At 48.2% G+C, this 25,828-nt stretch overlaps 1 protein-coding gene and 1 non-coding gene across 20 annotated transcripts in view; both read right to left on the minus strand.

Annotated features, from left to right (window-relative positions):
* PTK2 (protein tyrosine kinase 2) overlaps positions 1-25,828 on the minus strand; it is a 189,657-nt gene that overhangs the window by 16,472 nt on the left and 147,357 nt on the right. For 14 of the 19 annotated variants that reach the window (XM_018058634.1, XM_018058626.1, XM_018058616.1 and 11 more), the window contains 8 exons: positions 24,415-24,530; positions 23,531-23,631; positions 22,573-22,662; positions 20,018-20,222; positions 7,650-7,761; positions 4,812-4,898; positions 3,238-3,375; positions 2,375-2,506 (listed from right to left, as the gene is read on the minus strand). In XM_018058634.1, coding sequence (XP_017914123.1) covers positions 2,375-2,506; positions 3,238-3,375; positions 4,812-4,898; positions 7,650-7,761; positions 20,018-20,222; positions 22,573-22,662; positions 23,531-23,631; positions 24,415-24,530 — 981 coding nt within the window. The remainder of the gene's footprint in view (positions 1-2,374; positions 2,507-3,237; positions 3,376-4,811; positions 4,899-7,649; positions 7,762-20,017; positions 20,223-22,572; positions 22,663-23,530; positions 23,632-24,414; positions 24,531-25,828) is intronic. The other 5 variants (XM_018058630.1, XM_018058628.1, XM_018058627.1 and 2 more) reach the window with 2 other exon arrangements.
* MIR151 (microRNA 151) lies at positions 17,720-17,813 on the minus strand. The gene has a single exon (NR_129600.1). It is a non-coding gene; the product is annotated as a microRNA 151 (primary transcript).

Below are 25,828 nucleotides of genomic sequence, written 5' to 3' on the forward strand. Positions count from 1 at the left end.
ACTCCCCCACCTCCTCACCTTGCTCCCCAGTCGATGGGGCTGCGCTTCGTCCACCAGTCACCCAGAATGACGGCTCGCTTGCTCTCGGCTCCCCCGCCCCAACCCCGGCTACCTGACCCAGAGCTGATGCGGTAGCGGTTAGTCAACTTGTCTCATGGCACCAACACTGTTTTGATCTTGAAACCATAACAATGACAATGATAAACCATTCTTGCTTATGAAGATCAACAGGAAACTCCAATGAAACATCATGAACAAGATAAACCAGGACCTTAAAAGGATGTCAGCCATGACTTACTGGGGACTCCTCTCTGGAATGTGATTCCAGCATAAAACTAAGCAAAATGCTTCACACACTTCATCATGTTAAACCTTTTAAAAGGTTTTAAAAAGTTATTTTTTGAAATATAAAGCCAACAGTATACTTAATAAACTATTATAGACATTAACTTTAAAATAAAAACAAGAAAAGCAGGCAAGAACTTATTTAATACCAAAGTTGGCAAGAGATGCTTCAGGGGCAATATAAGATACGTAACTGAAAATCAAGGGAAAAAATGTTTTTAAAAAGTGACAACGGTGTATTCAGATAGGCCAAGGAAATCAGTCAAAAAGATTTCATGTGATAAATATTGTTGTATACAAGGTAATTTCCTAAAATTTAATGCATATTCATATACAAAAACAATAACTAAGAATGACTCAGATGGTAAAGAATCTGCCTGCAATGTGGGAAACCCAGGTTCGATCCCTGGTTCGGGAAGATCCCCTGGAGAAGGAAATGTATTCTCACCTGGAGAATCCCATAGACAGAGGAGCCTGGCAGGCTACAGTCCATGGGGTCACAAAGAGCTAGACACGACTGAGTGACTACAACAGTTAATGAGAATGAGACACCAAACTGTCAGTGAGGGAAACTGAATGAACAGGCAGTGATTTAACGAGGGAAGAGGTGGACTTAGAGGAGATTACGAAGCTGTATGGGAGGAATAAGGGTCAGGAACAAATGACGGAAATGTCATGAGTTCGGGGGACAGGGACACCACGCCTGTCACAGGACACGGCACTGACTGGAACCCCGTGGCATAGGTTACACAATTCATTAACACGAGTTGGAGGTTACTGGAGTGACAGGAAAGTTCTACGTCCGGAGAGTAGGTTGTATGGACTCACACATTTATCAAAACTCATCCAACTGCACACCTAGGATCTCTGTGTCTGTGGTATGTAAGTTATCTCAACAAGCCCAACAGCTGACAGCCGGCAGAGTCTCCAGCCTTGATTCTGGACACCTGCCATCACTCAGACAGCAGAGCTGGGCTTAGGCGGTCAGCTTCCCCACAGACCAGCTCTTCGCGAGGCCTCCTGGGCCTGTCCGCCTTGAAACCCCAATCTGTGTGCACCCGGGCACCACAGGCACCCAGCTCCACAGAGCATCCCCAGCTCCCCGCGCTCAGAGCAGCTCACAGCCTTGGCCTTCCTCAACCCCCAGGAGCAGCTGCAGACCAGACACCGGTACTGCACGACGTTCAGCCTAATCTGGAGAGTGTGTGACAGTCACTTTTAAAATACAAGTCAATGAGGGAAAACAGGCTATCTGTCTTATAAACCACTGGCTGTTGATTGAACTGTTTCTGTGCCTGAAGGACTCCCAGAGTCCTGAACATGGCTGTACCCCTCATCAATGGTGTCCGGTCCCTCAGCACAGAGGGTGACAAGAGGCCCCGGGGGATGTTTATGGCCCAAGGGACCAGCCCTGGCCCCCTGGGTGTGGGGCTGTGTGAAGGCTCCCTGAGTCCTGCTCCATCCAGCCATCCTTCCCTTCTACTATTTCAGGAAGGAGGGCTGACGGGGGAGGGCTCGGGAGACTGAGGACCCTGTGACACGCAGAGACTGCTGTCACCACTCCTCTGTCCCCAGGGACTTCTGAGGGGCTATCAGCAACAGCTGTCCCAAGAAGACACTTCCTGCCAGGAACCCCAGAGGCATGTGGGCAGAGGGCTGTGCCCCTCAGACCGTGAACTCAAGGACCCAGGAAGGCAAGCCTGGGGCCTGCCCATCTAGCCACCGGCCTGTAGTGGCGAGAGGCAGTGTCTTGTGTGCAAGTGGCCACTTCAGTGGGAGTCGTTTCTGTATGAGCACGGCAGCCATGCGAAGCCACAGAAATGGTTCTGTGTCTGAGCCCACAATGCCACTGCTGACGTCCTAGAAATTTATCCGGGAAAAGTCAGTTGGGAAAAGCAAACAACCCACTACTACAAGTCTGAGGGAGCCAACGCTCCTGCTCTGGACAAGATGAACCCTGCCGCCATCTGGCAGGACAGCGGGTGCCCCGGGGCTCGAGGAGCGGAAGCACCCAGCGTGTGTCAGTTACCAGAAACCTCTCCTCCTTCTCCAGCCAGCGCTGGTCCTCCTCCATCTCCTGCTGCTGCCGGATCAGCCGCTCCTCCATCAGGTGCGTGGGCAGCGCCTGCCCGAGGCCGCGCAGGTCCAGCGCCGCCGAGTCCTGGGTGGAGGGGGGGTGGGGTTGAGGAGGGTCACTCTCAGGAGTCCACGTATGGTGCTCTTACTTTTTTTCTGTGTGTCTTTCCAAAAAAAATTGAGCAGAGCAGCAAGGGTGGTGGAAATAGGCTCTCTTAAGCTCTGCTTGTGGGAGCCGCTTTTCCTTGGGCTTCCAGTTAACATGGGTGACACAACTTTAACAGGTATACAACTGTTGTCTTGCAGGGATATGTTTAAAGAAGTAATTCAAGATGTGTGCAAAGAATGCATCACTAAACAGAGCAAAAAAACAGTGGAAACGATCTGGAAGTGAAGCAACGGGAGGAGGGCTGACTGTGACACATGCATTTTATGGAGTGTAAGGCGTGTCTACTCCAAGGGAGAGAACACGGATCGCAGACAATGACAGACGGTCTTGGATTCAAAGAAGTGTTTCTCAATATCACAGGAATGGTTCTTGGTTTCACCAGGAAAACTTGGTAAAAATTAACACGGGCGGCTGAGCTGGAGGCTCTGTCTGTCCACTGGCCTCATGTAGGGCTCTGGTTTTCAAATGAACGGACTAATGATGGTAGCATCTCTTTATCTTTTAGTTAAAAAGATTCACAGACCCAGAGAGCATCTGATCTTAGAATCAGGTCATCTAAACCAAGAAATCTTAGGATTCAGAATGAAAGGTGCCTTGGGTACAGCCTCATCAATTAACAAGGCAAAGCCCAAGGACATCCAATTTACCTCCACGCTGGGCTGCCACATGGATATCTCCTGTGGTCTGTGATTCCACGAATCTGTTTGGTCCAAGAGAGATGCCTGACCTGGGTAGATGCTGCCAGCCATGGCTGTGACTCCATGTGGGCCAGGGTAGCCAGAGACCTGCGGACGAGCGAAGTGGCTAGGTCACGCTCTGACACACTGTGGCTTCTGCACAGTCCGGCTTCCAGGTGACAGGAAGTAACTAAGACTGCAGAGGACAGTGTGGCAGCAGGGAAACGGCTCCCCAAAGATGTCCAAGGCCTGATCCCTGGGACCTGTGAACACTACTCGGCAAAGGGATTGCACAGACGTGATTATAAGTCAGGACTCCTGGGACGGGGAGGTTGCTCTGGACTATCCCAGTGGACCCAAGGAGATCATAAGGTCCCTAAAATGCAAGTGGGAAGCAGCAGGGAAAAGAAAAGGGGGTGTGACTACTGAAGAAGGGTCAGAGAGATACTGGAGTTTGGAAGATGGAAGAATGGGGGTCATGAGTCAGGAGTGCAGGCACCTCTAGAAGCCAGTAAAGCAAGGAAATGGACTCTCAACTATGGCCTTGAGAAAGGTCATCTGTTAGCTTAGACAGCCAGTGCAAATGTACACTAGGAAAGCACACATTCTCTACTTTGCACACTTATTACAATGCTGAGCGCAGACCATCCTCAGACACAGAAGCAACAGGAGGCCAGAAACACGGCTAAGCTGTCGCTCTATAGGCCCCTTCCTGCCCAGCTCACCGTGACGCCCCCAGCGAAGAAGAAACAAGACCCCCGCAGGCCTGTCCTCTCATGAACCAGGGCAGGTGGTGGGAAAGACACGGCTGCACAGTCTGACAGTGATGGTGCGGGCAAAGAAAGAGTGTTTAGTTGGATGTGGAGAAAAATGGCAAGGCAGAAAGGAAGTAGGAGGCGTTTCTCTGTACGGTTCTTGCTCAATCAAAAGAAGGAGAGAGAAAGGAATCAGAGTTTGCTTCCCTAACTCATCAGGCTGCTTCTGGATGGCAGGACTGTCAGCTACTTTTTAATGAGATAAAGTGCAGTCAAGTCTGTATTTCCAAACATCAACACACCTTTCAGTGAAGATCTCTATGCGCTGACTTATACCAAAATTCCATACTGATGACACACAGTAAACTTTTAAATAACTTATATAGACAGCTCTCACAGTTTATTTGAATATTTTAATTAAAAAATATTTTACTAAACATGAAATGCTATTATCAGTTACTATGTTTCAGTCAGAAGGGATATATTACTGCCAGAGAACTTTTAGGAATTTTCACAGCAAACAGATTTCCAACCATCAAAGGCAGTTTTTCTATGTAACTCCCAACCACATGAAAGGATCAAATGAGCCTTTCAAGGCAAAAATGCCTGCGGGAAATGCCTTATCACTGTCCGTATCAAGGTGAGGAAACCTGGCGCTTGGCAGAGAATTGTTCCTGTTTGATGAAGACACACGTGTCGATTTATCAGTATCAGTATGCATAGTGTTACCGCCCCACTCTGAACGTGAAGAACAAAGGAACACTCCTTGCACCTGCAGCGGATACACACCTGGTAGTGGTTGGTCTGTACCATGTGCTGTGGGCTGGGGTAAAATCCTTCACTGGACCTCGGACTGGGATAACCAGGTCTGCTGGGCTGTGGACAGATCAACAGAGCACCATATGAATAGTGTTTTGATTGTTTTGGTGAATCTGCCTTTTGTTAAAAAGAATAGAAAAAACAATTTTCTCTAAGAGCTTAGCTGGAAAGAATGATATAGGGTGTGAAGACATTTCATTGGGGTAACAGTCTCAACAAATAATGCTGGACATCAGGATACCACAAGTGAAAATGAAGCTGGATCCTGTCCACACAACATACACAGAAATTCATTCTAATGGATCATATCTCTAAACCTAAGAGCTAAAACGATAGAACTCTTTGAAGAAGGCGGCTCAGGGGTAAATCTTTGTGACCCTAAAGTGAAAGTGAAAGTCACTGAATCACATGCAACTCTTTGTGACCCCATGGACTAAACAGTCCATGGAGTTCTCCAGGCCAGAACACTGGAGTGAGTAGCCTTTCCCTGCTCCAGGGGATCTTCCTGACCCAGGGACTGAACCCAGGTCTCCTGTGTTGCAAGTGGATTCTTTTTTTTTGTTTGTTTGTTTTTTGCAAGTGGATTCTTTACCAACTGAGCCACAAGGGAAGCCCTTTGTGACCCTGGGTTAGGCAATGGACACCAAAAACTAGTCAACAAATGGAAAAAAAGATAAATTGAACTTGGTCAGAATTAAAAACTTTTGCATTATAAATAACTAGGTTAAGAAAGTGAAAAGACAACTCATGAATGGAAGAAAGCTTGTGGGATCTTAGTTCTCTGACCAGGGATTGAACATGCCAGGTCCTAATCACTGGACTGCCAGGGAATTCCCACAGAGTAATTTTTTAATCTTTTTGAGCCACAAAGTAACTGGACCACTTAGGTTCGACTGTGTAGGGGGACCTAGTCATGAATAAACACAAGGGAAGGGGTAAGTTCACACAATAAAATAAATTTTCATCAACAGAAAACAGGCAGTGGGGTAGTCTGCTGACCCATGTTAAAGGCTAGAACAATTTCTGATTACAGAAAAGAGCCTCAAAATATATACTTTGAAAATGTCCTAAAGAAACAAATGTGAGGCTATTTAAAATTTTAAGCTGGCTTCACCTTTGTTCTGTAATACAAGGAAGCCCAACTACCTCCACCTCCACCCATGAACTTATTTAATAGCAGAGCTTTCAAAACTCAGCCACATGAAAATTATTAAAAATCATAGAGATTGAGATACAAAGTCACGTTTAGACGGAAAAGGTTCTTCAGTTTTGTGAGTTTTAGGGGACTGCTGTATCATTGGTGCTCATCACCAACCACACAGAGTTCCTCACACTTCTGGAACCAAAACACGTGCTGTGAACACACAATCTCATCTGGTCATCCCAACACCCCTAAGAGGCAGGGAACACTGGTACCCCCATTTCACAGATGAAGAGAGTGAGGCCGGGAACCAGCAGGGAACCTGCTCAGTCATCTAAGCCACTTGTGAGTAGATCCACTTGACTTCTGGGCCTGAGAAATGAACTCCGAGGCTCTCCAGTGCCGAACCATTCCACAGTTGTGGCTGAGAAAACAGGCAAACCTGTATACACGCAGGAGCCTGTGGAGGCTGCAGGACCTGGGGTTCATAGCTTTCTAGTGGGGACCTAGCGATTCTACTGTTGCTAAATGAGGAGAGACAGAGAAATGTTCTGCTCTCGTCACTAACTGGCTCAGAGACCCCTCAGAATAAATAACGCACGTGGCCCTCCTTCCCTGGGCCTCAGTTCTCCCACTGGTGGAGGAAGCCAGACTACAGAAACCTTCACCTCTAAAGTTCTGAAGAACTTGGTCAATAACCTGCATTTACTCTAAATGCGTAATAATACTTCCTGTTACACAGTTTAAAACAACGACCAAGGAAAAAAAACGGGTACAATATTTAATAGCACTTTGTGTTAAAACAGATTTCTGAACACTTTTCAAAGAGGGAATGAATTGTCAGAGTTCTTTTAATATATTTTTAGTTCATCAAATGTCAAATAGCAGTTAGCCATTAACTGCAAAAAAGCCTTTTATGTATACTGTCCAGAAAATGATCTGAACTGGATTATTCTCTGCAAACAAGCTGGTGTGTGAAAACACCATCCTGTCCATGGCAAAAGGAGGACAAACAATCCTGACCTGAGGGGAACGATCAAGGGCCTCCCGGCCCCAGCACGGCTGTGCAGCGCGGAGGCCTGGCCACCGGCTGCAGGCCGGGAGGACAGAGGACAGGGCCGGGATTCTGCTGACCGAGGTCAACAAGCGGATGTAACGCACTGTCTGCTCCACAGACAACTCAGCCACTGGCCACAGGCGAGAAAAGGGCAGAAAATGTGTTCCAGGTTCTCAGCAGAAGAAAACCAAACCCCAAAGGACAGAGTCAGGTAGAAGCAGACTCCTCTCAAAACAAAGCAAACAGTAAAGCATTTATGGCTTAGGTCCCCAACTTCTGCCAAGAGAAACCCCCAAGCCAGGCGTGCTCCTTTCAGCCTGATGATGGGGGCGGTGGGGGGGGGGTTGTGGCACAGTGGGGGTCAGGGAGTTGGGAGGTCACATCTAATCCAATCATCCATGGCTTCAAACAGCTGGAGGCTGCAGCACAGATTAGGAAAATGAGTGCACAGGAGGGTGGTACTCAGAGAAGCAAATAAAAAACCAAAGTTGCAGTGGTCTTAGAATAACCTGCTCTTTGGTTTTCTCCACACAGATAGCACACAGCTGCCTACACCAAACCCTCAAGAGTCAGCAGGAGGAATGCCAAGGTCGGGTGGGGGCCTCGATACCTTGGGCGGCGCTTCATCGGACCCTCCGGAGTCCCAGGATGCAGTGACCTGCCTTCTGGACTCCATCCTCATGCGCTCTTCTTGCTGGACCTTCTCTTCCTCCAGGATTGTGCTGGGGAGACAACACAGGATGTGAGGGAGCTGCTGCCAGGAGCTGGAACACTCAGGACCCGCCCTGCCACCAGGAGCCCCAATGAGAAAGGGAGAGGGGATCGGGTTTCCAGCTTCCCAGAAGGACTCCAGAGAAGCCTGGATGCAAAGGGCAGGTCCGCTCACAGCCACAGCCCAGGTAAGGAAAGACAGCTGGCTGGGAAGGGAGAAGCTGAAAAACCAAAGCGGAGCCAGGATGGACGGTCTGGACGCCCGGCTCCCTTCAGCAGGACCGTTTCCCAGAGCAAGCCCCACGGAGGCACCACATCAGCGCTATAGGAGACACGCCCCAAACGGCCCGGACTACCTTCCTGCCAGCTTTCACTTTAACCAGCACTTCGTCTCATCAGGAAGAAAGGAAACTCTTCTGAAATTCCTGCTGCCTTCACACACACAGCTCACCACCGGGTCTCGCGGCTGCTCACCCACCAGGCAGCTCAGGGCTCGGCGCCCAGGCGCCGGCACCCCCCCAACCCCAACCTGGGCCAGCAGGGACCTCTGTCCTCCGGGCGCAGAAAGCTGTCCCCACCCACCGCCCCACAGCTGCATACTGAGGCTGCCTCAGCCCCAGCCTCCCAGGGAGGCGTCCGTGAGAGAGTGAGGTCAGCTGCCCCAGAGCCTCCCCTTCTAATCTGGGAATCGCCTGTTTGCAGAAGACACTCTGGCTGCCGGAGGCAAGGGCAGGCTGCTTCTCATGCAGCTATAGCAGGAGATGATGCACAATCCATCTCCCGACCACCCTGAGTCAGCAAGCCCTCACTAAACATGGGAGGCTTTCTTTCTTTTTTTTAAAGGGAAGGGAATGTTTTCCTCAATGACCACATCAGCACTTAAAGAAAAGCAAAATTTAGTCAGAATAGCCCATCCCCTTTTCAAAATATGATTTCGGTTTCCTTCCCACTCCATGTAGACAATCATGGCTGAGAAAACAACACAAAGCTTTTAAACGACAAGGCAGGACCGGTGGCACCCTCGAGGCAGCGCGCTGTGCCCGAGCGCCAGCACCGTGGGGACCTGGCGCAGATCCCATGATTCATGGGTCAAAATGTGCCGTGTATGCCTGTCTGAGAGGCTGTGGCCCCCACTGCACTGAGAACTGCCCGTTCCCACGCGCCCAGCGTGAGCACGGACCCTGGATCACACTGCTCCAGTGACGATGGGACAGCGGGCACTGAAACCAGCATGGGCCGAGCGTGCGTGTGGGCCGCCAAGGGAGACGGCGCGCCTCAGGCCCACTCCTCACAGGGGACATGGGCAGGCCAATGAGAGCAGGGGTCCATCGGCCTGAGAGAGGGGCCCCCTCTGATCACGAGCACCCTCCTCTCAATCACCTGACCCTCAAAATAAGTAACAGACTCCAAATCAGAATTTCCAAAATTTCTGTAGATTTAAACAACTGAAAAATCCCAAAAATCAAAACAAAAACTTCCTCAAATTGTTAAAATACAGGCAAGCTGTGAGAAGGCCAAGTGTGACATATTTTTAAAGGCAATGGGAACTCTACTTCAAACAGCCCCCATGAAGGCACTTTAACCTATATGGCCTGTCTTCTGAACTGGGTCACCCTGACCTGAAGGTGACTGCCCCCCACAAACACCTCCAAATGGATCACGGGAGGCCCCTCGGGCTCCCCTAACCCCGACCCTTGCACCCACACTCACGGTGCCCCTCTTCTCTGACCCACTGACTCCCTTCTGAGTCTTCCTTCTCAATCCTTCATCACCTGCTACACTGGGCACGAATGCAGGGGTAACCAGGCAGCCTCACAGCCAAGATAACATGTCAGAATGTTTCTGAAGAAGTAATTTGTTGCTTAGAGCAGCTCAGAATATAAATAACTCATAAAGAATCTGGTTTTACAAGGGGAAGAGTCTTCCATAGATGGAGTAAGAGTGCCCATGGAGACATTTCTGAGCTTTTCTCTTTACAGTCGCTGAGGAACCCAGAGCAAAAAAACTGGAATGTGCAGAGTGTCAAGGAGGTCAAATTTAAACATATTTTCCCAAACTACAAATATTTTTAGTAGCAATACATTCCATTTGAGAGCTTTTAGCTGCCTAATGTGAACTGGCAATGAGCCCGCATGGTTCTTCCTGGGACGGTGGTTTCTAAGTCTCAAACCCGCTGAGAGATAAATATAAGATAGTAAGACTTCTCATTTAACAAACATTAGAGCACGTGGTAATCATTCTTTGTTTTATCCACGAGCCTTATTTAGGAAGAGAATTGGGCAGAGAGGGAAAAAACTATTTAACGTGAGTTTTGTTTTTACTTTCCTTACTTTAGGAAAAAAAGTCAAACAAGTCGTCGGCTCAGAGTCAAAGGACGTGAACATGTGAAAGCACGCTCTGATTCCGGCAGCAGCACCCCGGGAACCTGGCCTCCCAGGCTCCGCAAGCTGCCGTGGAGAGGTTTCCCAGGATGTGACTTCACGTCTAAGGTATTTTCATGGAGAGCAAGAAAGAGGTCTGACAGCTTCTTCATTTCCACCACGAAGCGGAGATACTAAAGCAAATCTCCAGTGCAAGCTTTTGAGTGGACGGGGCGACCGATCCTGAGGGGGTGACCAGCTGCTCCCACCGTCCCAGTAGAAGGGACAGAGCTGGCAGCTGGGTAACCACAGGCAGCTGGGCCATCTCAACTTGTGTCCTCATGTATAAAGAACGACACTGTCCGTCCCATTCACTGTTAGGATGGAGAAATAAAGTAGGGGAAGGAAGCCAGTAGGACATTTCAGTAAATGCTATCTAGTTCTGTACTTTTAACATGCCTTGGGTTTTTTTTTTTAATCTATTTCATTTCTGCAGTGTTTTTCCTGATAGCGATTATACTGCTATTCTTTCCTTTGAAACCACACTTCTTCTATGCTTAAATAACTTAAAAAAATAAAAGAAAAAAGATTGTACTTTGATCACCTAAACATAGTGATTTTATGATGACATCACAAAATTTGCTTTGGACAGAAAATCAGTCTGGATTCATAGCTACTTAGGCTAATCTGGAAAATACCCAGAGAAAGAGCAGCAAGAAACCGAAGGAAAAAAAAAAAAAAAGCCAAGAGGGAAATGGCTTGTTTTAGCAAGTTCATGGGAATACCAGTTTTGAAACATGATCTCTTATAATTACCCAACACTACCTCACCACAAAGGAATGGAATTGACCTTTCAACAAGCACTCCCCCCAACCCCCGCCCAGGGATCTTTGCAGAAAACAAGTCTGGAGGCCTGAGACGAGGCTGGGATGGTGGGATGGTGTCTCTGCAGCCACCGCTAACCTCGGTGCTGCAGCACAGGGGTCTCCCCTTTCTCTTATAAACACACACAGCAGACCCAGCATCTTGTTTCACGAACACAAAACCTGCATTTCTCTCTACTTACTATGTGTCTCAAACCTCAGGAAGTTACGCACTTCTGCTTCGCTACGATGTCACACATCTCAAAATTATTTTTAAGTTATTTCTACTAGACTCTTACTTTAAAATGGTGACCTCTCTGGTATTTTGGGCAAGTTGGAGAAGCTCCTATGTGACCCCTCCTCTTGCAGACTAGGACAGAAGAGACAACCTAGACAACAACTAGGGCCTCAGACAGCACTGAGCAATCAGCCTCTGGGGGGAGGGGCGCTAGGAGCAAAGAATGGCACTGGGCAAGGTCCCACTTTGATGGCCACTGGCCAAAAAGCTGGCAGCCATCCTACTGGTTTGAAGAACCAGAGGACTGAGTTTGGGTCACCACAGCTGGTGGAAAATGAGGGGGGGAAAAGCCAGGAAGAAGAGAGCCAGGGAGGGGATACTTCCAATTCGGAGTATAAATTCTGCCTGAATCACTTGCTAACCCCTGTACCATGCACATATAGGGCAGGCTCCAGGCGGCCCAGCTGAGACTGAACTCAGCTGAATTGAGATTGGAGCTCATAGAATGGAGACAGCTTGCAACTGAGACCTGCCTAGTTAGCTGCCTGCTAAATAAATCAACCAACCAACCAACCAGTCTTCAGAGGAATGACATTGAATCCAGAGTTGCCAAGACTTATCAGCCACAAGTCAAGGGCATAATCTAAAACCGCTTGATACACAAACACGCAAAATGTAATCCAGTCTCAAGAGGAAGAGAAATCTAAAGGAAGCTGACTCCAATGGTGACTCAGAAATTGGAATTAGCAAGCAAGGACTTCAAAGAGCTGTTATTTTCAAGGACATATAGGAAAATTCGTTCATAGTTAATGAAAAGATAGGAAATGTCAACAGTTAAATAGAAACTATAACAAAGAGTCAAATGAGAATTCCATAACGAAAACCAGAATATCTGAAATAAAATCTCCATGGGACTGGATGATCAGTAGGATGGAGATGAGAGGAGAGTCAGGGAGACTAAGGATAAATATATCAACAAAACTTATCCGGTCTGAGGGACTTAGAGAAAAAAGACTGGGGGAAAAGAGAAAGAACAGAGTCTGTGGACTGTTGAAGGACGCTATCAAAAGATTTAACATACACAGAATGAGAGTTTTAAGAGTAGAGAGAAAAATTGGAGCAGAAAAAAATAGCTGAAGAAATGACACATTTACAGACTCAAGAGGTTCAGTGAAGCCCAAATACAGTAAATAAACCACACCCAAGCACATCCTAGTTATAAACTGGTGAAAACCAAAGATAAAGAGCAGATCATGGAAGCAGCCAGAAAAAAATGACACATGACATAAGATGAAGAATAAACTGAAAGGCCAGTGACTTCTTGGAAGACAGTGAAAGAAAGCTTTAAGGTGCTGAAAGGGAAAGAAAAAAAAAAAGAAAAATGCCATCAGTTCAGAGTTCTGTATACAGTGAAATGAAGCTCAATTCATTTTCAGATTAAAAAAAAACACCACCACCCCCCCAAAATAACCAATAGGTTCACACCACAAGAAATGCTAAAGAAGTTCTTCAATAGATAATTCAAGAAAGGTCTTTAGGGAAGAACAAAGAGCACTGTTTGGGGTTAAATATAAGATTACCCCCTTACTTTCCTTAAAAGGCTATTTAAAACACAAAGTGGAATCTTATAAGATTACTAACATATATGAATATATATGATATCTAAAGCAGAAAGGATTGAGGCAGTAATTTAAAGTGAAATACAAAGATTAAGTCTAAGTAGACAGCATCACCAACTCAACGGACAAGAGTTTGAGCAAGCTCCAGGAGATGGCGAAGGGCAGGGAAACCTGGTGTGCTGCAGTCCATGGGGTCGCAAAGAGTCAGACACAACTGAGCGACTGAACAGGAAGATGGTGAAAAGTTAAAGATATACAGTTTAATACTTAGAGCAATCACTAAAGTCTGACACAAATGGTATTTCTAAAGTGCAAGTTTGGCGGGGGGGTGGTTAAACGAGAGGAAGAGGTGCAGAAGGTAAGCCCGTGGCTTTGCAGCACCAGCCCCCTTCACCGAGAACGGACTGGGTGCCCCAGGGGCTGCTGCGTCCTCCAGTCTAGGTGAGATGCCCAGGGACTGGGGACCCACACAGAGCCAGCGCTGCTCCCGTCGGTCCCGGAGCCCCCGCACCCACCTTGCCTGCCCGCCCCCTTAACCTGCAGCCACCGGTCCTCCACTGTCCAGATGGGAGGGCAGCTGTCCACGTCTGCTCCACTCTTTCTCCAAGCTTTCAGGGAGAACCCTGAAGGCGACATTCGGGGAAAGGGGATTAGGAACAGAGAGAGGAGAACTGTGCCAGAAACGGGTGAAGGGAGGAGTGATGGCAGCTGCCTGGCGAGTGTGAGGATTTCGCTGTGGGCGCCGGGGGAGGCCTTTGGATGATAACTGGCAAACGTGTGGATCCCAGCTGCGGGGGGAGCTTCATCCAAAGTTCTCTTACAAACAAGACAAGGCGGGGAAGCCAAAAGAATGAGGAGGAGTGCAGGGGCGGGACGGCCAGCGACCCCCCTAGTGGGGAGGGGCCACCCCGGAGTAGAGACCAGGACGCTCGTTCTGGGCTGGGGAGAAGAGGGCTGGGGTCTTGCACCCACCCCGTGTTGGCTGCATGATCCCGGCAGGTCACAGGGTGTTTTGAGCCTTGAGTGAAAAGGGCAACAGTATCTCATCCTTGAGAATTATTGTGAGACCAGCAAGGTAAATGGTCTGTGAAGCCATGTAAGTACAAAGGGTTAACTTTTATGAAATTTAAGTTTAAATCTCCCTAGAAATTTGTTTACTTCATGCAAAACCAAGCTGCGCAGCTGAAGGTAAAGCAAAACCACACCTGTAAAGGTCTGAACATCAGGGTCTGGGGTCCCCACAGGGAAGGAACAGGTATGAGGTAATTTTTCATGGAAAACTGTTTAAATTGTACATTAAGTTCCTATTAAATTTATACGTACTATTTATTTTTTATTACTGGGAAGGCTAAGGCCCCAAACATTTTACACTGTAAATACAGGAATAACTGAAACACAGGCTACTCTTCTAGATAAGATCGAGACCAGCAAGATGGCAACGAGAAGGAAAATGCTGATGTGATGACTAAGGGGGAATTCAGACACCACCTTTGAGAGGAATTTTGGGAGCAGATACAAAACCACCTGAAAAATACAGCAAAGAAGCACAAGTAATCTCATGTTATTAGTCAAACCTGGAGTTTTTAATCTAGAGTTCACATTTTAGGATAAATGAAGAATCAGAAAGGATTAAAAAAAAAATGCCCACAGAAAACGTCCATAAGATATCTACAAAATGTCAAAAAGATGTGCCTTGCATTTTGGTATCTGGACAATAATAGCAACCACTTTTAAATGTGAATAATTAGCTTTTTTTAAAACAGCAATCATTTTCTGTGCCCAAGACTTCCAGGTCCCCTGTGGATCTTCAGATGAAGCTTTGTTTTCATTATTACTTACCAAGTGTGTGTGCCCACCACAAGCATGAAAACTAAACGCATTTTAGATGACTTTATCTAGTCCTGGAGTGTAGGTAGGACTCATGATTCCACTCTTTCGGGGAGTCTAAGTCATTCGCCCAAGGTCATGTGTGTGCTCAGTCGCTTCAGTCGTGTACGACTCTTTGTGACCCTATGGACTGTAGCCCCCCAGGCTCCTCTGTCTACAGGGATTCTCTAGGCAAGAATACTGGAGTGGGTTGCCATGCCCTCCTCCAAGTCAAACAGATTTCTCGAAGGCCAGTTTTGTATGATAAAGTTAAGAAGCAAACACAACACTATCAAGTTGCAACAACATACACACAACAGCCAGCACTGCCGCAGACCCAAGCTGAAGACAAGGCTCTGTAGTGCAGACACAGGGTGAGGACTCAGCAGGCAAGCCCAGGCCCTGGCTCACGCACGCTGGGCGGCCTGCCTCCGGCTGCCACAGGGCCCCTGGGAGACTCAGCCTCACGGAAACTGACAACACTGCTCCTACGGACTCAGGGACCACAGAGGGCCACAGCGGGCAGACGCAGCACACACAAGACGGACAGCACAACAGTGACGACCCTTCAAAGTCCCTGAGGGGGCCCTGCGCCTAAGCCAGAGATGCTGCCTTTGTTCTGCGGGACTTTCTCTACCCGACATGCAAGCAAATTTAAGAAAACCAGCTGCAGAAATTCCATGTAACAGTGTTTTTCTTTCTTCTTCTTCCTTTTAAACTGAACAGTGTTGAGTTTGCCCACCAGTCATAATCATAGCCGGAGAGCTTACTGAGTTTAGCTGGGTCTCAGATCAAAGTGCAGAGCGTGACAGCTGACAGCCTGTGCCCCAGACTCAGGTGGACTTGTCTTGAATCCCAGGTCGTAACCCGCGGTCAATCAGCCACCTGGCCTGTTTCCATTTCCCCACTTGTAACCTGATGATGACAACATCATCTATACCTCCAAGGACCATGAGGGTTCAGATGAAGTACTGTGTGAGAGTTCACGGCACTCAGTCCACGCTGGTTTTCAACGCTGTGATTTCTACGGGTGACTGCAGAGGATGGAGACCTGCTCCCGGTGAACACAGTGTCAGTTTACCGGGCTTCCTGAAGCGCCCAGGGACTGGGGGGCCTTCCAGGCAGACACTTACTAGGTCAGTGTTCTTTAGGATCGAAAGATCAGGTAAATTGTTTACATTTAACCTACCCTTCACATGTGAAAACGACACGCTTAGAAACAAGGATCAATTCCCAAAGGTTTAAAAAAACCATGGCCGGAGCAACAGGAGCTTTCGTCACTGCCAGGGGTGCTACACAGGCGCATCCACTTAGAAAAACAGGCGCTGTTGGTACATAAAGCTACAGCCTACACGCATGCAGATGCATGAACATGCACCCACCAGGCATTTGTGCACACATGTTCCCCAAAGACACATCTGGTATGTCCACACAGCAGCAGTGTTGATGCTGTTTGTGTTTCAAAGCTCCAAGATGCAAAGTAGTAGAGGAGAGAAACTACGGTAGTCATAATTGGTGCACGTACAGCAACGAGAATGAGGTACAACCAGCTGAATAACACAGTGATCTCAAACTAAGTCTTGTGCAAAAATAAGTCATAAACAAAAAAGTACACAATGAATGACAGCATTTACGTAAAGCTCAAAAACAGGCAGAACCAACCGATGGCGAGTGGTTACCCTTGGAGGGGGAGCACTAATTGCAAAGAGGTCTCTCTCTAGTGGGTTTCCGGGGTGCAGGCAATGCTGTTTTCTTGTTCTGGTTACTGTGCCCAATTTATGAAAATTCAATGAGTTTACTTCTTGGCATGTCTGTAAGTTCGCATCTTCGCATGTCAACAAACAATTTTTTAAATAACAAAAACTAAGGTACAAAATTTAAATGGATAACTTTATTTATTGCATTCATTTGTCTAAAAGGGATTTAAGAAGCCACATGTTAAATGTTTTCCTGAGATAAAGCTGACAATCTCTTCCTATAAGGAAGCACAGATGTCTTAGTCACACAGAGCGCTGCTCAGCAATGCTGACTTTGAACATAACCTCCAAAGGGGAAAATACACCCGTGGTTTATGTGGTCTCCCTGGCACAGTATCTGCCACACGATGAACTGAATCAGCAAGGGACTAAATGATTCCTTCACTCAAAGAATATTCAGTGCACTCTTATAACTTGTCAGGAACACAGTATGAAACGCTAGCGCACACACTATGAGAAAGTTCCTACTAAGGAATTTCTTACACTTGCCAACAGGCTGCTGAGAGTTGGACCTCATTCTCCTCAGTGAGGCACATTTACGAACAAGGACCAGGACAGGAGGGGGACTGGCCTTCCGGTCAGAGCTGACCCATCCCAGTAGGACCCTCTGCCAAGAAGAGTCTCTGGGAGCCACTATTCTTAGGACACAGTGAAAACAAGCGATGGTCCCATCCCAGAGGAGAGGAGCCCATGAGAACCTGAGTCTGTCTGCACTGTTTCTCTTGCGGCAGACAAGGAGAATGGGATTGGGGAACATTTTTAAGTGACCTGGGATGAGGATTCCCCCAAATTTATTATCTTCTTTGAATCTTGCATATAATAAAACTTTCAGAAAAGTCACTAAAAGATTCTATTTTCTTGTTTGTGATTCATTGTTATATATAGCTATCCAGGCAAGCTATTATGTTACAAAGTTATATTTTATTTGGTTTATTTGGTAGCCATATTCTACATGTTCAAATACAAAGTTTAGCTTCATTTCTGACTAATACAAAACAAACAGGATAAACTAATACTCAATGACCTGCGCTACCTGTTCACAAGAAAACATCTATAACCTGAGACCTGATGTTTTTATACGCGTGTGTGTGTGTAAATTACTTGCACTTTGCCCTAAACCCTCACCCGGGACACTCTGGGGAGCTACCCCACCTTCACGCCACCATCCTCCAGCCACGTCAGCACTGCCGTGTGCTGAGCATGGGCTCGGCGGCTGTGTGGTCCTCACTGGGTCCCGGAGCCTGGCCTGGGGGTCGGGCGACACCAAGGTGAGTATGACGATCCCTGTCCTCAAGGAGCTTCAGTCTAGTAGGGGATGAGACGTACTAGACTGTGAGCTCCTCGAGGGCAGGAAAAGTGTCTGGTCCTCCTGCCCAGTGACCAGCACCGGCCCAGCCACGTGGTGCCCAGTGTTAGGGCAGCTGACTGGACCGGGCCACGGCCACCTGGGGCTGCGCAGGGCGAGCACGGCCAGAAGCAGCCAGAGCTCCGGGCAGCCTGCGGGCAGAGCAGGGAGGAGGCCAAGGAGGATGCCAGGGCCCATCTCAGCAGGTGCGGGCGGGCGCCTTCCAGGCAGAGGCGCAGGTTAGCGTGGCCACGGTGTGAGAAAGGGCAGGAGGGCACCGGCTGAGACTCAAGGAGCCCCAACTGCTACTCTGGAAGCCTCTAACTGACAGGGGGGCAGCAGGAACCCAGTGAAAGCTGTCCTGAGCAGGGAGCTCGGCTAAGACTGACGCGTGAGGCGTGCAGGGCTGGGGGAGTGGGTCTGCAGACACGGAGGTGAGGATTCCCTAGCGGGTCAGCTGGTGCGCGCAGGCAGGCAGGGAGTTACTGATGGCTTCCCGATGCTGGTGGAGACAAAGGCCCCACCATGACCCACAGAAGGCAAGGGCAAGAGCCAGGCAGGAGGAGCCGCAGCAGCTGTGCTCCAGGATACACAGTGTTGTGCAGCGGGAAGCCCAGGCCTGGGGCTGGTGAGAAAAGGTAGAACCGAAGCTAATGGCAGATGGAGCTGGGAGCAAAGCCACAGGGGGCTAAGACAATGAACCCAGAAGGGGCTGAGGGGACGAGAAGTTGGTCGATACCCCGAATGATGGGGAAGGACGAGCTGCGGCATCCAGCATCAAAGTGGAGAGGTTCAGGGACAGAAACTCAAACTCAGGAAAGGTCAACAAGGAACCAACACACGTAGGAGCAAACCACGAAATAAAGCATGCCCCAACAGTGGCAGTGCATACAGGTGAACTGTATGGAGACTTTCAGCCTGGAGAAAGCGGTCTCAAGAGACCTGAGGGGCCATCACAGGGAGGCCCTGTAGCAGGATCGAGGTGGTCGGGTGGTGGGTGTCGCGGGAGTCACGGTGCGGCCAAGGACATCAACCCCCGCCTCCTCTGCCGGATTTCAAGATCCGGGGTCAGGACTGTGCATGCTCCCGCTGGACCCACAGAGCCTAGCCTAGAACGAGGAGACGCAGCACAACAGCTGCTGACTGGACAACTGGCTCCCACCTCGCACCCAGGCCCTGCTCCCTCCTGGAATCATTTTCTGTGTTGAGCCGCCTGTGCTGAGCCAGGCTGGAGAGGGTTCAAGCTCTGGGGGTGTGGGCAGGCTACAGGAGCTGCCCAGGATTCTGCACCCTGACATTCAGTGATTTTGTGAAATACAGCAAATAAAGAAACTTACCTAAGATCAGGGAGTACCCCAAATAGGAGCCAGGTGATTTGGCATATTAAACCATGGTACTGGCTGGCTGGATTATGTATTATATTAAAGTGTCCTGCTGATTCAAGTATCAAGCCGCAATCTAGACTTAATTCAACAACTGGTTCCTGAGCACAGACGAGGTACTGTTCCTAAGCTCTGCCCCGGGGCTACAGGAATGCGTAACCTGGACAAAGGCTGCCCACTGGCCGGTCAGCTCTTTGCAGCGCCTCAGGACACTCAGCACACTGAGGAGTGCCGTGTGCTCCCTCCAGGGACAGGGCTGCTGCAGGCTTGGGTCTAGCGGTGCCTGGCACAGAGCAGGGGCCGCAGAAGGCAGTCGAGCAGGCGAGGTGGGTGTCTGAGCTACAGTCACACAAGCTCTGAGAGGGCACCACACAGATGAGCCTGTCTCTTTTGGGGGCGGGTGGGATTAGGGAGATGACATCTGAACTGGGCTGTGAAGACTGAAGAGGGGCACCCCGGGGGCAAACGGGGCGGGGGGGGGCAGGGGGTGGAAGGAAAGGCAGCGAGCAGTGCGGGGAGGTCCAGGTGGTCAGGGGCTGGGTGCAGCTGGAGCGGAAGGTGCAGTGTGTGCATAGAGATGGAGAGCTGAGCGGGAACCAGGTCAGGAAGGACCCGGGAGCAGTGCCAAGCAGTCAGGCCAGGGAGATTTGATCACCTTCTCAACTTTAGGAAGACTCTAAGACACGTGCTTCCTAAGACTAACGAGGTGTAAATAAACACAAATCAGTAACGTAATCATGCTTGCCCAAGATGTACTGAGTAGAGGATCTGCCAGGGAGAGGCGGCCAAGGCCTGCCCCCACCCCTGCCCAGGCCCGGCCCCCAACCCCACTCCTACCTGAGCTGAGCTTTGAGCTCAGTGAAGCGGGGCCGCCGGCTGGGGTCGTACGCCCAGCACTTGGTCATGAGGCTGTAGAGAGTGGGAGGGCAGTTGGGAGGCATGGGCAGTCTCTCCCCGTTCTCGATGCGCCCGATCACATCATTGTTCTTCACGCCTTGAAAGGGCTTCACGCCATGCATTAGGATTTCCCACATACACACACCTGTGGGGCGGGAACAAAAACACAGCCGTGAACTTGGCAGGAGGAGGGCAGTTCCCACATTTCAGGAGTGACTTCAGAGCTGGCACACGGGCCAAGTAAAGCAGCGTTCAGTTAGCTCTGCTATCAAACAGAAACAGAAACACTAGTTTAGTAGGATGGGAATAATGAAACAGTATTTTCAAGAAAAAAAACATCATTTGTCTAAGAGGTTTATCCTTTAAAAAAATCTACACCAGGAAACACCCCAGCCCCCAGCTATAGTGGTATCTCACAGCATACCTCAGTGAGCTAATGCATTTTAGATTTCCCTCCACTTTAGTCCCACCTGCTCACGACCACAGCAGCTGACCCAAGGCCTGACAGAGAAAACCCTACAGTTCAAGTCTTCACGCGTTCAGACTCTCAGATTTCTCTCAAGGCCCCGTCACTTGGCGTGCTGGCCACACAGATGTGCCCGAGAACATGCCCCTTGGAGCTTCTGCTGGTGCTGAACTCTCTAGATTCAACACTGCTCATCATCTTCATCACAGCTCTCCTCTTGCAGGTGCCTTTGTGAGTTCCTTGCCCTGCCCGCCACCCCCGACCCTGGAAGCTCCCGTCTGCCCCACCACAAGCGTGCCCTGTGCACCTGGTGCCAGGGCAGGGGCAGAGGGGCTGTGACTGTCTTTCGGCATCTTCAGCACCTAAGCTGGTGTGTGCCTCAGACAGGAAGGCACAACTTCACGTCAATGTGAATTAGATCTGAAATTAGCCAAAAGCCAATGGTTTCAAAGAGTGTATGACCACCCCACCCCCCAAAAAAACTGCCTTACTTCTGTTTTTTTTCTCACCAGTAATTATGACAATATCACTAGTAATGATAACACCAGGTATCACTTCTTGAGACTTCAATGTGTGCCTGGAACTCTTACTTGAAATTTACATCATCCTTAATCCTCACACCTTACATCTTTTTAAAAACTGTTGTTTATGAAATCTAAGATGCTATGGATTTTAAGATGCATTATTATTTTACATTACCAGAAAGGGAAGGAATATGCTGCCAACTAAATTATAATGGGATCCTCTGTTACCTCTTAGAATTATTTTACTTTTACCAAAGAGCTCTTTTAAACTCATTCAGACAAGAAAGTAGCACCGATATGAACAAAACCAAGTCTACACAAGAATGACACCAACTGTGAGATGCCACTGATGCATCACAAAGCCTAGCGCCAGAAATTCGAAGAGGAAAAAAAAACAAACAGGCATCGCAGACCCTGATATGTGGAATTCCCTTGAGAGGTTAAGCAACCTGCTCCATGGGTCGCAAAGCAGACAGTGAGGTCTTAGGATCTGAAGCCAACTGGACTGCAGCCCCTTCTCCAATCTCAGGGCACCGTTTCCTGTCTGACTGAATTCCTTCTTTCACCTAATATGGGTTAAGGCACCAAGTGGTTGTTGAAAGGCAACAACAAAGAAGCAGAAGAAAAAATGAGAACACATACTTGAGGAACATAAAGTTGTTTTTCTTTACAGGAAAAAGAAGGTGAATAAACTTAAGAGCATCTCCTGGGAAGCTGTCTGAGATCCAGCAGAGGAAATATGCACAGAGGACCACGCATGGGATCGACGTGGGCGTGTTGTGACTGAGAGAGGAAGTGCAGGGAGAGCGGAGAGAGGGAGCCCACGTCGGGGTGGCACACCTGCTGCACACGTGGAAAGGGGACAGTCAGGCGACCCTGAAGCTCAGAACCAGTTTCAACGGGAGGAAAGGATGTCAGGATGAGATGTCTGGAAAGTAGGGCGGAGACGGAGCATCATCCACACCAAAAAGGTGAGTCATTTAAAAATGCAGGTGGGAAGAGGGAAGAAGCGCAGCAGGATGAACGTCAGCCACACGCACACACGCCTGGGGGCTCTGCAGGGACGCAGAGGGAAGGAGGGGGATGGCAGGGGCCACCAGAGCTGGTGGGGGCGAGCAGCAGCGCTGCAGGACGCGGAGGGACAAGCCTTCCAGCCTTGAGACAGGCTGGGAAGGAGGCCAAACTCCAGAGAGAGGTGAAGGGCAGTCAGTCTCAGACACGCTGGATTTGGGGGCCATCATGTCACCTGATGGGCAGGTCAACAGTTAATATCACTCACGTAAAAGTGACGCCACACAGAAGGCTGCAGAGAGGAGGGAAGGGAGCAAAGAGCTTACCCCCATGAGGGAGGAAGAGGCCCGCGTTAGATGGGTGAGGACAGCGTGTGATGAGGGGGGAGGGCAGGGAAGGGCAAACCAACTTCTGACTCTGATCAGACAGCGCGAAGTTTATTCCGTAGAACATATGAACTGTAATTTTAACCACAGAAGTTCTCAAATACTCACCAAACATCCACACGTCACTAGCTGAGGTAAAACGTCGAAAATTGATTGACTCAGGAGCCATCCATTTAATAGGCAATTTTCCTTTGGAAGCTGGAAGATTAATTTCAGAAAGTAAAACCTCCCTGCTATCTGCTTAGGGACCTCACAGTTAGAGCCAGCTGAGATTTCCACTATGGGGTCTTTGGGAGAACCACTTTCCCCTTCCTTTCAGTGCTGGTCACGCCTCACAAACAGCTCACAAGTAACTCGCCTTGCCTCCTCCGTGTCCCCAGTGTTCCGTGTCGCCACTACTGTGGCTGTGGCCACCCCAACAGTGTGCCCAACACCTCTCAGTGGCTCGCTCTGCACTTCCCCAGGGGTAACATGCCCTGTGCCACCGAACAGCCTGCAGAGGAATCTCTTTTCATATCTTTTGCCCCTTTTCTGCCCATGTTCTTTCCCTTTTCACCTGTGAGGTTTGAGCATTCTCTCTATAGCCCAGGTAACAGTCTTTTGTTGGGGATGTGGTTAGCAAATATCTCCTCCCACTCTGTAACTGGTGGTCTTTCCATCCATCTGCCCAGGTCTTTTGCAGAACAAAAGGTTTTAACTTCTGATGAGGAACAAGTTATTACTTCTTCCCTTTTATGCATGTTTTTGGTGTCAAATCCAGGGACTCTTTACCTTGCCCTAGATTCAAAAGATTTGTCTCTATTTTTCTTCCTAAAGTCTCACAGTCTTAGGTCTTATAACTAAGTCTATGATGGGTCTGAGTTAATGGGGAGTGAGTGTAGGTTGCGGGCCGTTTCTTGCCCAGGGATGACCAATTGCTCTAGCGCCTTCACTGAGAAGGCTGTCCTTGCTCCATGGACCTGACTACACACCTACGTCAAAGCTCAGCCGAGCACACTAAAATGTAGTTTTTTTAAGAGCTAAAAATCACTGAACATACTTCCTACTTGACACTCTGGTTTCTTACCTTTGTAGTAAGTACTATCTTCCATGTATCGGGATAATCCAAAGTCTCCTAATTTTACGCAATCATTTGAGGACACCAAAACGTTCCGAGCAGCAATGTCCCTGAAAAGGAAGAATGTGGAACAATAAATTTTAATATGAGGGGAAAACCCCACAAATTGATCTGTATTATATAAAGACATATAGGTACTTTGAAAGACAGCTTGTATATAATACAAACAGGAACTTTATTATACACTGAAAAAGAGAGATGCTTTTATTGTTTTACTTCAAATATATTCCTTTTGGCAGATATTTACTCACTCAATAATATGGTGATTAGTATCCTGAATAATGGCAAAGAAAATTCTTAAATAATGAAACCACTTACTACTTTTCATACAGTCACACTGCCCACTGCAATAACTGATGGACAGTATAGGGCCAGGGTGTGTAACCCTCTGTTACTAACAAATCTCATTAAATACAATTAAAATGATCTTCAGAACACTAGCAACACAAAATACTAGGCAAATGAATTGTAACGGCTTTCACTTGTACTCAAATGAGAGACCCAGATTAAGAACAGAAATTCTGCAGAAGGCCAACAGATACTCATGACACTATGGTGTCCTAGAAAGTTCCACAACAATACGTTTGAGGTCCACAGTGCCACACAGAGGCTGCCAATAGTATCTCTGGAAGGAACCAGTGATCTGCTTCAAACTCCATGTGAGGAAAAGACCTCAACTCCAGGAGGTCCCATGCCATGGCACTACACAGCAGGACTTTCAGCGCTGTCTGTGTAGGAGTCAAGAGGGGCAAAGGGCCTCAGGCACCGTGAGAACCTCTTTCCACCCACCCCCCCACTCAGAGGCAGCTCACCAGCTTCATGACTGGTCTCACCTGTGCACAAATCTTTTACTCTCCAGATACGCAAGGGCTGTACTAAGCTGATAGGCATACAGGATCAAAGACGCTAGATCCAAACTGTATTTCCTTACTTGCAGAAACGACCGCAGCTTTTTCAACAGTGACCAAAAGGAACAAGAGAAATAATTAGTGTCAGAGACTAAAAATCAATAGCTGAAGAGCTACATTCAACAACGATCTGGAAAGGTCCAAACGCACTTTTATGAGAATGCCTTCAATTCTATCCTAAAAAAGAAAAACAAAAACAAAAACAAAAACAGGCATAATGAAAGAGACACATCATCTCAGAAATCATGCTTAATTATTCTTCATTTGAGATCCAATTGCAAAAATTAGAGTCCTAAAGATTACAGACACATTTCTGAAAAAATACAGAAAGATGGTTCCAGGGAATGAATAAAGGTGTGTTATAAAATACCACCAGATAATGAGAGCTGGAGAACAAAAAAGAGAATCTAGTTACAAAACAAGCCTCCTCCACAACCACGGTCAGCCCACCTCCCCAGGCCACCCCATGCCCCAGGCCGACCTGAGCACAAGGGGATGAAGACAAAGGGGAGGCAAAAAGCCCCCCTTTGCCACCAGGGAATCTTGGGTGAAGAAGGGTAAAATGGTTTCGTGTTTACAGGTGTTTATGCACTAGGCTTACGGGTCCATACTATGCCCATCAAGACTAATTCAGCTAAATGCCAATATAGCAAAGAAGGCAGATGAACTCCAATCCTACACAATCTCCCTACACATAAAGTGAAGTGAAGTGAAGTTGCTCAGTTGTGTCCGACTCTTTGCGATCCCATGGACAGCAGCCAACCAGGCTCCTCCGTCCATGGGATTTTCCAGGCAAGAATTACTGGAGTGGGTTGCCATTTCCTTCTAGCATTATTAATGATCTAAGCCAGAAGAATTAGCAAATTCTCCAAAAACAAAAGCAGAAAAATAATGTGAAAAAAAAACAATTTATGTAAACACTCCATTTTATTTGGAAAGGTGTGGGAGAGAAGAGAAATCCTAGAGGCCTTAAGATATTTCCTTCACCAGAAAGTTTTGTCAGGACTGGAAGTGGCAGGTGACCAAGTGGTTATTTTTTCCCCTCTCTTGCTGTTGCCTAAAGAACATGCCCAGTGATTTGAGAGCGAAAGAAGCAATGTTAGAGAGGTTTGGGTAAATGAATGCTGAATTTAGGTAAATAAATCAGAACCATTGTTTCACCTTTGGGGGACTTCACTTTGGAGTGTCTTTTAGACCATCTAATGTTAGCCACAGTTTCTTCTTAGAGCCTCACAGAGCTGTCATCAGAGCTGGGGAGGAGATCAGGGGGGCCACCAGCAGCGCCCTGTACCCAGAAGGCAGGGCCAACATCATCGTGAGAGGACGATGGGCCCAGGCC

This window comes from Capra hircus, chromosome 14 (genome assembly GCF_001704415.2).
Source record: "Capra hircus breed San Clemente chromosome 14, ASM170441v1, whole genome shotgun sequence".
Lineage (NCBI taxonomy): Eukaryota > Metazoa > Chordata > Mammalia > Artiodactyla > Bovidae > Capra > Capra hircus.